General features: G+C 35.3%; 1 protein-coding gene across 1 annotated transcript; it reads right to left on the bottom strand.

Annotated features, from left to right (window-relative positions):
* Positions 1-691: 691 nt before the first annotated feature.
* Positions 692-1,989, bottom strand: LOC139859812 (uncharacterized). Its single transcript, XM_071848583.1, has 2 exons — positions 1,331-1,989; positions 692-1,130 (listed from the first exon to the last, which is right to left on the bottom strand). Exons 1-2 carry the CDS (start codon positions 1,987-1,989, stop codon positions 692-694), a joined length of 1,098 nt encoding a protein of 365 aa, XP_071704684.1.
* Between the last annotated feature and the right edge of the window lie 11,878 nt (positions 1,990-13,867).

Raw genomic sequence — 13,867 nt, 5'->3', positions numbered from 1 at the left:
GTCGCGGCTTGAATACTTCGGATCTGTGGATACCGGTCAAATAGTGTTACAATTCAACGAATGCGCGAGTATGTGTGCAAGCGCACTCTAATATGCGTCTTATGTTTCGGATTATGTAAGATTGTGCTCATTTTAATACAGTAAGCGCGCAGACTGGTTGCGCATTTATTGCATTTCATCCGGCGAAGTATGCAAGCGCCAATTTTGCGGTTATATAGCTGCGCGTGATCTGTTATTTTAATTTTAGAAACGATTAGCTACATATGTTTATGCGTACCTGTCGAAGTCGATAGTCCTTTGCGGTCACTTTGGACTTGAGCGTAGCTTCCCCTAGCGAGGTGGGTAGCTTTATGATCCCTCGGTAAAGGCAGGTGCTAATGGCGAAGTGTGATAACGCCGGTTGTCCAAGGATAGCATCGTTTTCCGATTCAGCGTGTATCACTTTGAAGTCAACCACCGTCGTGTGCACCCTTTCCTTGTGTTGATCATCTCGCAAGGTTAACGATGTCCCGAGTATCCCCTTTGACCAAGCGGGGTCTCCACTTATTCCCCTAAATTGCTGCTTCACCTTTCTTAGGTTGCACTTCACTTTGTAGGTTCTCGAAACAGTGAAAGAACATGACATTGACACAACTGCCAGTATCGATGAGAATTTTGTCAATGTGTTGAGTGCACTCAGGCAAGTAACCTTCTACCACCAGCGGAGCGCATTTCCTTTCGTAAATGCGCTCGCGTGGGAGGTGCGCCTTGAGGATTTCATATGGCAATAGTGGCTCTTTCTAAACTTCCTTCTTTTTCTCCCATGAAAAGACATAGATGACCTTGTCTTTCTCAACCCTTTGCTCTCCTTCTTATACCCTCCTGATTCATCCTTCCCCGGTTTCAAGTGTTTCAACTCTCCGCGCTTGAGGCGAGCAACCACCTTATCAACCAATGCTTTACAGCGATTGGTCTCATGTCCGAAGTCGTCGTGAAAGTCGCAGAATTTAGACTTGTCACGTCGTGCGTACTCGAACATGTGCGCGGGTTTCTTAAACGTTTTTGAGATAGGCTCAGTCACATAGATCTCCTTCAAACTCTTGGTGAGGCTTCTGATCAAGGCTTTCTTGTTTTCCCTGGTGTCGCTATCCCTGTTCCGATGATGTTGCAGGTTGTTGTTGTTCCCTTGGTGATTTCGCTGGTGCTCCTATCGCTATGATGATTGTTACCGTGGTGGCGGTAGGGGCTAGAGTCGTGTTGGTTTCTTACTAAACCGCCTGACGGGCACCCACCCCTTGGCGAGTCGCAACCGTCGCGCCGACCACTTCCCGAACCTCGGTAACTCGAGTACCTGGAAGTGTCTTCTTCAGCGCGCATGTGCTCGTACGCTTCTCTTATCGCTTCTACAAGTGTCTCTGGAGGACACTTCCTAAGTCTCTGCCACAACGTTAGGTGGCGTTCCTGACAGATTCCGTGTATGAAACCGGATACCTTCAATGATTCAGCGCAGTTAGGGACACTGGCCACCTCTTGGCAGTACCTGTCGATGAACTGTCCTAAGGATTCCCCTCGCTCGTGCTTGATGTCATGACATTCAACATGCGTCCTTCGAGTTGCGCTCATGTTATGAAAGTTAAGCAGGAAACGCGTTCGAAGATCATCATAGTAGCTTATAACTGGCGCTGGTAGGTTGTTAAACCCCTGCCGAGCTACGCCTTCAAGTAGCGGTGGGAACTCCATGCATTTTGTCTCGTCAGCCCAGCGCTGGTTTCGTGCTATTCCTTCGTATTTTTGCAAGAAGTCATCAGGGTCTGAGAATCCGTCATAGTATCCCAAGGTTAACGGTATCACGGGCAGCGGCATCGAAACATGGTTCAATATGTGAGCCGAGAACTTTTTTCCAGTGGGAGCTGTTTCGAAAGAGGGCTTTACGGGTACTCCTTTCATTCCCGCATACAAGTTTTTGATCATGAGCTGGGCTTTTCCGGGTTGCTCAAACTCATGTACCATATCATCTGGCGCGGCGTTCATCAGAGCATAAATCAGATTGGCTTGGCTGTGGGCGCGCTGTTCGCGTGTTCGAGCCGGTGATTCCGTGGATGCTCCTCTTCCCGCGGGCAAAGTTCCCCGCGCGAAAGTGGTGGCACTAGATCCCGGGGTGGTTGGGGAGGTATCCCTTCGAGGCGAAGGCGAAGGCTGCGCGCCTTGCGGGCCAACAGGACTGCCAGTATGGCTAGGGCAATTGCGCGCACATTCAGATGTTGGGCAGATGGGGGCGAATCATGTGCTTGTGGTGTTCGAGGCCCAGGGTATCGGCCGAATCCTGTGCTTGTGGTGCTTGTGGTGGCGCGCCGTCAGAAGTTCCCGCAGACCCCTTGATGAATGGCTTAGGTCATGTGGGCGAGGTAGTTCGCGCTTGCGCAGGTTTAGGTATTTCTTGCTTGCTAGTCATTTCAACACCTGTTACTGTATCAAAAAGAGACAAGTGAGTTGTTAGCGGACATACAGAAAAAAGATCAAATCAAAATCTTTTAACTCGTGTGTCCCACGGATGGCACCAAATGATCAAGCATAGGATAATCGGGTCAGGTTCGGTCCATGCTTGACATCATTAAGAGGGGATTTAAGGGTCAATCGAGTTTAACTCTCGAGCCCGGAGTACCATGAATAACCCCATGCGAGATGAGGATCTCAACAGGGGTGGTTAAATGTAGACCCACCATCGGCGGGTAGTCCGTCATCGATGGCTCGCGCTAAGTTGTAGGGTTTATGTTCACGGAACGTTACCTGTATATCAAGGATGTTTAGTGAAATGCTATAAGTCCGGTAGCGCGAGTATAATTGCGCTATGCGCTGTTGTTTTTAGTGTATTTGTGTGTGAAAGTGAATTCTGGAATGCCTTGTGTTGTGGACGAAGTCTTGTATTTATAGGATAATCTTTCTTGTCTTCTATCGCCACGTAATAAGGTTAAAAGGATCGTGGCCTACAAATAGTACGTCTTCAAGCGAGCTGATCCAAAAAAAAGTAAAAAGTGTTCTTGTCGGTTCTGATCTTCTGTCTGCCAGGTGTCCTCTGCCAGCTACAGCATCGCTTGACATGTGGATGTTGCCAATACGCGCGGATGGGACTGGCACCATGGTTGTGAGTATAGCGCTCTATGCCTTAGCGCACACCCTTGTAAATCCTTGTTGGCGATGCTGTTTGATGCGCTACACGAGCTGATCGGGTATGCGTATCATTACATAGCTTAACCAAAATGAGCATGTTCGTCGGGACCATTACCAAAAGCACAACCCACCGCAAGCTACTCCAATGGCTTACCCTTGTCCTTCGCGGTGCTAAAATTTGCGTCACCGCATACCATGCATATAACAAGGAATCACTAAGAGCATTTCATTAAGCACAATTCATTATAAATGCTAGCCATACATATCACACACAATATGGTTAACCATAAGCACAAGATAATGGTTCTCGCGAATGACCATCGGTGTTCACAACAACCATTAGTGCCCATACATGCCCGATGTAACACTAACCCCAATGGGTGGTATCGAATGCCCGAACTTAAACCAACCTATGAATCGGTGTTAGGTCCATCTACAATTCAAGGTAAAGTTGTGTGGGTTCTTCGAAGGCTTCCTCGTCTGACTCACCTATGCTTTATTCGTTTTCACCTCGCTCTGGAAAATCAGTTAATTTTAAAAAAAGTTGAAAGGAAATTTATTATAAATCGGGGTTAAGAGGTAAATAAGCCTGTCTTGTTGCAGATTTGTTAGGTTGTCCTTGATTTGGTTGGCATGTTTATGTTTAGGTGTGGTCGTTTGTCAGTAGGTGTTGTTGGTTCTTTTGGTTTGTTTTCGTTTAGGCATTGTTGTTTTGTTTTGTTTAGGAGGTTTGTGTGGTCATTTCAAGGTTTTTATTGTGTTTTTCGGCTCAGTGCACTTTAAGATAGGCTTTTTGAGTTAGGTTGGTGTTAGGTTCATTTTCTAGTAGTGAGGGTTATTGGTATTATTGTATCCTTTTGATAGATTCTTTCATCGATTGATGAAGGTCCCTCAGTTATAGAAATTTTAATTTTTCGTCAAAAATAAGTTCGATTGAATTTATTTAAAACTTAAATGATTAAAAGTGATAAATGAAGGTAAATTAGAAAGTTTGATTGCAAGATGATAATTATTTTGAGATATAAACGTAAATAGTAAGGTTGAATTTGAAGGATAGAGGGAGTAATATACTCCTTATGTCCAGGATAGAGGGAGTAATATACTCCCTGTGTCCCAATTTAATAGTCTTGTTTTTCTTTTTAATTTATCTTCAATGAATAAGTCACTTCCATAAATAAATAAGAATTTATAGTTTCTATTTAAATCTTATAATGATAATGATAATGTCATTATTAGGCTAATTCCTTTTTTAAGAAAAAAGAAAAAAATCTAAGCCCTTAAGCTGATTTTATTAATCTAATTAATTACTAATTATTAAATTAAAAATGGTTAGAGACAATTTTTTGAGATTTAGGGTTTCTCCAAACTTAAGGGTTTGGTTGAACAAATGGCGACCAAAACCGTTCCAATTCTTCATCTTCCAGTGACGGAAAACATCACAAATCTCCATCCTCCAGCGAATTTTGAAGTCATCCTCAATAACCAGACGATTTCTTCTTCATCCTCCAACACGTGAGTGATTACCTAAATATTGGTGTTTATGCTATTGACCTTTCTGTTTTACAGATGTAAATTGATGAACGATTTTGTAAAGATTGGGTTTCGTTCTTACATGTTTAAGGTGTTCTTATTAATTAAACATATTAGTTATGTTATAGTCGGTTGATAATCAAGTTATCAATTATTCTATATACTAATTAGTTTATGCTTTTCAGATTTATTCATTATTTTAGTTGTTTTGGCTTTTTTAGATGAAGGTTGCGAGATTAGTTTATGCTTGCGAGTTTTATTCATTATTTTACTTACTTTTGTAGTTGCCAGTTTTAGTTCCTGAAAATATGTTTGTTAAGTACTATCATTTGCACCAACAAATGATTTTGGGATGGCAAATAAGTGTAGGATTAATGTGCAAGCTACAATATATAACTATATGACTAATTTCATTTGAGCATTCAGGGTCACATACATATACACCGAGACGTCAAATAAAATATATATATATATATGATGTATATATATTACTCAAGTAACAAAATAGTAAATCAAAATTAATTCATTTACTATTCATATGAATAGTAAATGAAGGGAAATTAATTAATTTACTATTCACATGAAAGCGATATGATAGAAATTATTAATTATAAGTTACATAACATACCCCTAAAGTATTTGAGAAATACGACTTTATAAACCAAATCAAAAGATTTTGGGAATCAAAATATAAAAAGAAACAAAATAACTTTGTACGCGTTTTGTTTTACGGACTTCACAATTCAATGTTTACTTTTACACATATATTATAAATATAAGCATTGATTGGTTTTAGGAAGTGTAAGTCAGACAGAACAAAAGGAAACACATAATTGCAATTCTCATATTCTTTTGACAAGAAAATATATCAAACAACATTATATTGCTTTCTTGATTTCTTTCTTGAAAGTAATCATATGGTGTATTATCATTTTGTTATGATAATAATAATAGAAATATAGATAGTCAATTATGGTAGGCTAATAAAGTTGTTAAAATAATCAATTAGATGGATGCAGTAGGTGAACTGTGGATTTGATAATATCAATCAACACAAGTGAGGCCAAAATATTGTGAAGACTTTTTGATTTTCTACTGCACATAACACCTTCTTATTTTTGTATAAATAGAGATGAAAGAAAGCTCATTCATTGTACCATTTCCTACACTTACAAAGTATTTCTTTCTTTCTCTCCATTATCATCTTTGTTCTTACACTTCATTATTAGTATTCTTAATCAAGAATCAAACCACTAAAGGTAGTTATAAGCCTACTGAATTATAACAAATCAAACCACTAAAGGTAGTTATAAGCCTACTGAATTATAACACGTTATCAGCACGAAGTGCTCCGTATAATCAAGGTTTATCTAAGCAAGCACAAGTCACTAATCAATGTAAGAAATTCTTTAACGATATCTTCTATTATTTATTAGTAATGTAAATATTATTATCATCATAAGTAAAACTATATTTATGTAATCTAACTTTTATTAACTTCACTAACATTTATATTTATGTTATTTAAGTTATATATGATCGGTTATACCGCCTGAATTATATTTATGTAATCTAACTTTTATTAACTTCACTAACATTTATATTTATGTTATTAACTTCACTAACATTTATATTTATGTTATTTAAGTTATATATGGTCGGTTATACCGCCTGAATTATATTTATGTAATCTAACTTTTATTAACTTTACTAACATTTATATTTATGTTATTAACTTCACTAACATTTATATTTATGTTATTTAAGTTATATATGGTCGGTTATACCGCCTGAATTATATTTCTGTAATCTAACTCTTATTAACTTAACTAACATTTATATTTATGTTAAATAACATTTATGATTACTTATGCAATTAATCATTATTTATTTCATGCATACTAATGTTTATTCTTAAAATTTATTATTTATGCATAATATGTTTATTCTCTTAATCTTCGTATTTATACTAAACGTATTTATACTAAATGTATTTATAGTAATCGTATTTGTACTAATAAAATTCTTTTATTAAAATTATTATTAATACAACGAGTACATAACAGTCATTAACGTCAACTAACGACGTTACAGCGGTTATATATACATAACGGTTGTTAACATCAACTGACGTCGTTACAACGACTATATTTTTCAAATATAAAATAAACATCTCCGTTTTCACATTTTCACAAATCATTCTTCATTTTCTCAGATTACCACTCTCAAAAAGTTTTTTGTAAAGATGATTCACACAAGGATGGTTTTTCCTATTGTATTGGTCATACTAACTATCATCATTATTGTTGCTAATATATCACTGGGTGAACCTATATTCTATCCTGCTCTTGTGGTTTTATCATTTGTAATCATGCAATTATTCTGTTGTTTGCTACTTATGAATTTTAAATGATTCTAATTTCATTTTATTATTTGTCTATGAATAGAAGTTGATTATGATTATAATTTATGTTGTTCATCTTTTTGATAATAGAAAATGTCGAATTTAAAAAGGCTTAAATTTGCTCCTTTAGAATCAAGTGGGAACAACTACTTAACATGGGTTATGAATGTAAAAAAACATCTCGAATCAATCGGTATTTTAGAAACCCTGAATGAAAATAACAATTGTTCCGAACAAGAGAAAGCAATAGCAAGTATTTTTCTTAGCAAACATATTGACGAGTCCTTAGAATCTACATATTATATGATCGAAGATCCAAGTGTATTATGAAAAATACTCAAAGATAGATACGATATTAATTATCAAGAAATAACGGTGATCCATGAAAGAATAAAAATGAAGATGTTAGTAGACGATCTTATAAGAACCCCGGAGATTCTTATTAATGATCTGGTAACGTGGATCATCAGTCTAGTATTTCTTGAATACATGAACATCTTGTTTAGCTCTACAAATAAGTCCCAAAAGAAAAGAAAACGAGAGTGAATCTGTTGAAAAATCTTGATTAAATAAACCTTGAGCTACCTTAAGACTTGAATGGTTTGAATTTTTTAAGGTGACTAGCTTGTTATGTATCACTCATAAATAAATAGTTTTAGACCATAATGCATATGTTTATTAAGTGTTATCTTTTATGTACTTTAGATTGTAACTTGTTTGCATGTAATATAATTTGATTATCTTGCTGAAATATAACTCATTATTTGCTTATCCTATTTGAAGTTTTAGTATGAATCCTGCTGAAATATAACATCAATTAAATGGTAAAGACCTATGTATTGCAGATAGTGGTAACATACACACTATGATCAAATCTAAGAAATATTTCATTGATTTAAATCAAATGAAGAAATTATAAATACTATATTAGGTCTTGCAAACTTGATATAAGGAACGGAAAAGACAAAAATTCATATTACCAAATGGTACGAATTTTCTGATAAACAATGCCTTGTTTTCTCCGAAATCAAAGAGAAATTTGTTAAGTTTCTCTGATATATATCATAATGGATATGATTATCAGTCAATGATAACCGGGAATGAGAAATATCTATGTAGCACCGAAAAGCGCATATGATAAAAAGTGCATATGATGAAAAGCGCATATGATGAAAAGCGCAGCGCATATGAGTAAAAGTGCATATGATGAAAAGGGCATATGATGAAAAGCACAGGGCATATGATTAAAAGCGCATATGGTGAAAAGGATATATGATTAAAAGCGCATATGATGAAAATTGCATATGATGAAAAGCACAATGCATATGATTAAAAGCGCATATGGTGAAAAGGATATATGATTAAAAGCGCATATGAAAAAAAGTGCATATGATGAAAAGTGCATGATGTGGTAGCGTGGGGGTACGTGATAGTACTATATTTTACTACGAAATACGTTACAAAATTACATAAGTTTTAATTATTTATTTACAAATGGGATATACCTAAACCTTGCTACAACACTATAGGCAGTGTACCTAATCGTAGAGTAGTATAGTTTTCAGTAAGTCCGGTTCGTTCCACAGGGAGCGGGCTTATTTCACACTATATTTTTAAACAACTATATTTGTACAAAATATATATAATTATATATAATAATATATAAAAGGGGGTTTACCGTTTAATGACCGGTTTGTCGATTTATATTTTAAACGAAGCGTATAGTAAATGACGATATTTAAATAACAATATAAAATAAATAACAATAATTAAAATGACAATAAATAAAAGTACGAGGAAATATGAAATAAAATATATTATGCTTATTTAAACTTCTGTAACCATGATGTTTGACGTTTTGATTTTAATTTATTGTCCTGAGTTAATTGTCCTTTGTCCTGGATGTATTTGAAACCTATCTAGTTTTTGTCCATAATAGTTCATCGGTCATAATTATAAACTGCTCGGCAAATTTAACCTTATACCCGAAGTCAAATATTCCAACTAACTGGGGATTCGAACTGTAACAAGGTCTTAATACTTTGCTTAATGAATACACCAGGTTATCGACTGTGTGTAAACCAAGGTTTTAATACTTTGTTAACAATTACACCAATTACCCTTGAATGTAATCCACCCCTGTTTTAATGAGTCCATTGACTATTAATCCATCCCCGTGTCCGTTCAAATGAATAATAATTCGTACTTATAAATATCCTACCCATCGTGTCCGATTAAGCATATGTGGTTATATATAGATACGTCAAATCATAACCTTTATATTAAATTAACGAGGTATCGTTAATTTAATATAAAGCCCATTAATAGCCCATAGTCTAATTTCTACAAGTGTCGTTCTTTTATCCAAACCCCAATTATGGTACAAAACCCAATTACCCCGTCTTTAATATTTAGCTCAACATCATGATTACTTCGGATCAAATAAGCATAATAATAACTTAAGTACGAGACATTAATTTAAAAAGGAGAACATAGCTTACATTGATTATTTATCGCGTAGTAGTACACGGACAGAGCTCCTACTTTAAAACCCGTAAAAATAACTTTTACATAACCCAAACTAATCTAATATAACACTAATCTATACTATATATATATATATATATATATATATATATATATATATATATATATATATATATATATATATATATATATATATATATATATATATATATTATATATATATTTATTTATATTATACTACGAAGTATTATTATTATTATGTTTATATTTTTTTTTAAAACTGCAGAAGCTCGTGGCCTTTTATAGGCATTTTGGAATCTGGCTGCTCCGCGAGTCGTGGAGTTTTTGGCCTTCAAACTCCGCGAGTCGTGGAGTTTGATTTTTCAGCTCACAATTTTTTTGATCTTAGCATGTCGACGTAATTAAATAATAATATAATATATAAATAATTTTAAGAATTATTTAAATATTATATTTTATTTATGTGCATAGTTGACTTGTAATTTTTGTACCGTTGCGTCGCGCGTTGAGAGTAGACTCATGTCCCGGTTCCGAATTTTCGAACGTCCTTTCGTATAATTTAATATCTTGTACTTTACGTTCCGCAATTTGTACTTTTGTCATTTTTAGACGTTTCTTATCAATAAATTGAACCACTTGGATTGTATCTTGTACATTTAAGCTTTTTGGTCATTTGCGTCTTCAAATCGTCGTTTTCGCCTTTTGTCTTCGCACTTATTTAATATAAACGATTACAACTTAAAATAGGACAATTACAACTAAATAATTTACATATTGGGAGGATATTGCTACTAAATATATGTTCATTTGGAGCACTATCAAATATCACACACTTGAACGTTGCTTGTCCTCAAGCAATACATAACTTGAAATAATATAATACATCACACGAATCACTTCTTTATTCTTCACACTTTATACATCAGTGATTTTGAGATGGCGGTATAAACAATGATAGTAACGATAGAACCATGGTTAAAGGTGGGTGTGTCATCCACAGTTGCCTCGGGTTTAGGTCAACGACACTTGCAATCAAATAGCCGATTTACTTTCGGTTTCCAAAGCAAAGTGCACATTTGAAAGGCGGTTTACAGTCCCACATGACTATGAAAATTTAGATCCGTTAGGAAATTGGATCTTTATGAAAACATTTGATCTTTTGAAAATTCAATCTAGCTTTTACCCTAGACAAGTTTTCCGGAATAACCCTTCATCGGTGTTTGCAAAATATTTTTGTGGGTTTTGTGGGTTTCAGATTTAAAATTTTAGCTCAAAACTTGCGGTTTTGTGTCACCCACTTGCTAACCTTGTATTTAGGAAAGCACACATCCAGTATACTTGCTCCGTATATTACCTTTCGGTAAACTACCATCCGGTTGTAAAGGAAAGCGTTGAACAAGCAACTGTTAAGGCAATGTCCCCTGACATACTTTTAATTATGGTCTATAACGTGTCGAACGCAATTACTATCCTTTGTAGGAGCAATAGTAAAGCTCACCCTTATAATTTTCCGGTCTGGCACAAGGTCCTGTCTTTGACCATGCTATGCAACCACCGTTCTTACGGTTGACACCCGATTTGGTTCAGGTGACCTAATGAATTCCAGGTGAATTCCTAGGATTTTACGTTCAATGGTAATGAACGCATTGAAAATAGGTTTTCAGAAAACAAATCGGTTTGTAATTTTTGATCAAAATATTTTCTCGTTCAAGCTCGAGTTTAGATATCATTGAATTCCATGAGTTTGAATTCTCAATCTTTAAGGTCAATCTCAAGGATTGAGTAATATCAGTCTTAAAAGCTGATTTTTGATCTTTTAAGGAGATTATCCTTTCTGGGGATCTGATTCATTAGTCTTATCAAGCTAATTTGCACGGTGCTCCCCCATTGTACGAGATAAATCCTTCTCATGGTTAGGATAAATCTGACTACTTGGCGATCCTGTTTGATGCTGAGGTCCGTGGATTTCCTGCTGATTTTAGAGATGACTTTTCTAAATTTTTCGTCAACCTACAGCTGGTCTGGACGACAACTTCATGACCTAAATCAAGAAGCGCGTTTCTTTTTCGGAAGACTTTACTTCCTTTTAATGATGGAATTGATTCATCGTGTAGATCCATCTTTTCTTTCAAATATATTACAGTAAATCGGGTAAAACTGATTAAAATCGTCCAAAACAAAAGTACCTGCAATAACTTTACAGAAACATGTGATAGATAGTTTTTAATTGAATAACTTAGTACATTCTCCCCACACTTAGTTTCTTTCTTTGCCTTTTTATTCTCCTTTATTCCATTTTAAATGAATTTAATCGTTTTAGGGTGTTTCTCAATTTATGTCCTTTCCGAGGTAATGATAATTTCGGTATTAACAACTAGTTTTCATCGTTCATAAATATGTATAAACATGATTTTGACTTCATTTAGATGAAAATTTTTCAAATTTTCACAAAATTTGGCAAATAAACTAAGTGCAAACCCGAGAGAATTTATAACCCTTCCCCACACTTGAGATCATGCAATGCCCTCATTTACATGAAATCAGACTATAATTATAAATTCATGAGGGTGATTAGTGTAGAAAAGTAATTAAAAATACCCAGTTTGTAATTACAAAGCTCGTCGAATGATAGATGGCGCGCCTCATCGTTCATTCCTTCTTGTTTTATCACACATATTTTTCTTCAAAAACGGTTGCTTTTGTGAACTCTTTGCTAATCTTTAAAAATGCGTCTTTTACCCTAATTTATTATGCATGTTTATTAACGAGTTATGCACTAACCCGAACCCCTAATTTAACGTTAAGTAGGGTTAGACTTCCCCATACTTAGCTGATGACATGTGAAGTCGGTAGAATAAGTTCCACGAATTAAAATAGTGAGCCAGTTATTTACATCTCGGGTGGTGTATAATATATCAATGGGTTTAAAGTTTAGACTCACCCGATCGTCACTACTTAATTCTTTTTTAAGTGTAGCTTTTAGTAAATGGATATGTCTCTTTTCTGGTTCTTGGTCAAATGGATCGATATACACCGACATACATATTATAGGGTGGACAATTCCTAACATTTCCTTCCGTTTATACTCGGGATCAAAGTTTTCACCTCTATTACCCAATTGGGTGAAATCCGAGGTGTCATTATCTATTACAGCTCGTAGTTCATTTTCGGTAGATGACTCGTCTATTGTGAATATTGGGTTGGAAGGTTGTGTAATGGTGAAGTTCGGTTTGGCCTCGGGGGTAAAATTTTCAACGTTATCGTTTTCCCAAGAGTACCAATTTGTCACCCTTACTTCTTCTTCATCATCCATTGATGGATTGATGATTTCGTCGGTAGAGGCTAATGTGTCATTATGTTGTGAAATTGGTAAGACTGAATAAAAAGTATCATCGGGATAGTTGGTGATTTCGGAGCTCTCGAATTCATCAAAATTCTATGATATGAGATTTTCTTGCACACGACTCCTCAGATCAACAGGTGTGTAGTCTGATAGAGTTTCAGCTTGCCGGTTTACAAACTCTCTCATTTGTTCATTTTGAGCATTGAGTTCTTCGAGTTTGATTTTCATATTGTCTAATAAATTTTCAGACACGTAATTTTCCTCGTCTACTGGTTGTTGAGTTTGGAAATATTCTTGGGAATAATCCCAATTTGAATTGTATTCTTCATAATCATTCCATTCAGGTTCCATGGGTGCGTAATTTTCCATAGGAACGTAATAATAACATTCCCATGTTGAGTGATAATCTCCACAGATTTCACAATCAGTTATTGTTTCGTCATTCGTGATCCAAGATTGACCGAACGAATTGTCATCAACACTCGGTTGAGAGTATTGATTTCGTATGTCGTAAAGAGTTTCCAAAATATCTTCGAGACTTTTCATAATGCGCTTATTACCAAATTTTAATTATCCTATTAGTTATAAATATAAAAATTATATAAGTTATCAAATTAATAGACTTTTCTGCTTTTGCCCACGTTTCGAATAGCCAAAAGATGCAGCAGGGAGCCAGAACCCTTTAAATCGGAAGCTCACAACTCAGCCACTAACAAATCCAACTATTACTACGAAGCAGAAAATTTGGATGTCGATCAATTTAACCACTTAAAATAATTTTTCGTTTGGAATTATTAGAGAAGAAGTAGAGAAAATTTCTAAGTCCTAAAACTAGCGTGGCGAGAAATAAGAAAGAAAAAGAAGCGCGTCGAAAAATATCGAGAAATAAAAATAAGAAAGTAGCGCGTCGTGACTTAAAAGGCACTAAAATTTTA

This window comes from Rutidosis leptorrhynchoides, chromosome 7 (assembly GCF_046630445.1).
Source record: "Rutidosis leptorrhynchoides isolate AG116_Rl617_1_P2 chromosome 7, CSIRO_AGI_Rlap_v1, whole genome shotgun sequence".
Classification (NCBI taxonomy): Eukaryota; Viridiplantae; Streptophyta; class Magnoliopsida; order Asterales; family Asteraceae; genus Rutidosis; species Rutidosis leptorrhynchoides.
This window is presented reverse-complemented; position numbering and strand designations above follow the sequence as displayed.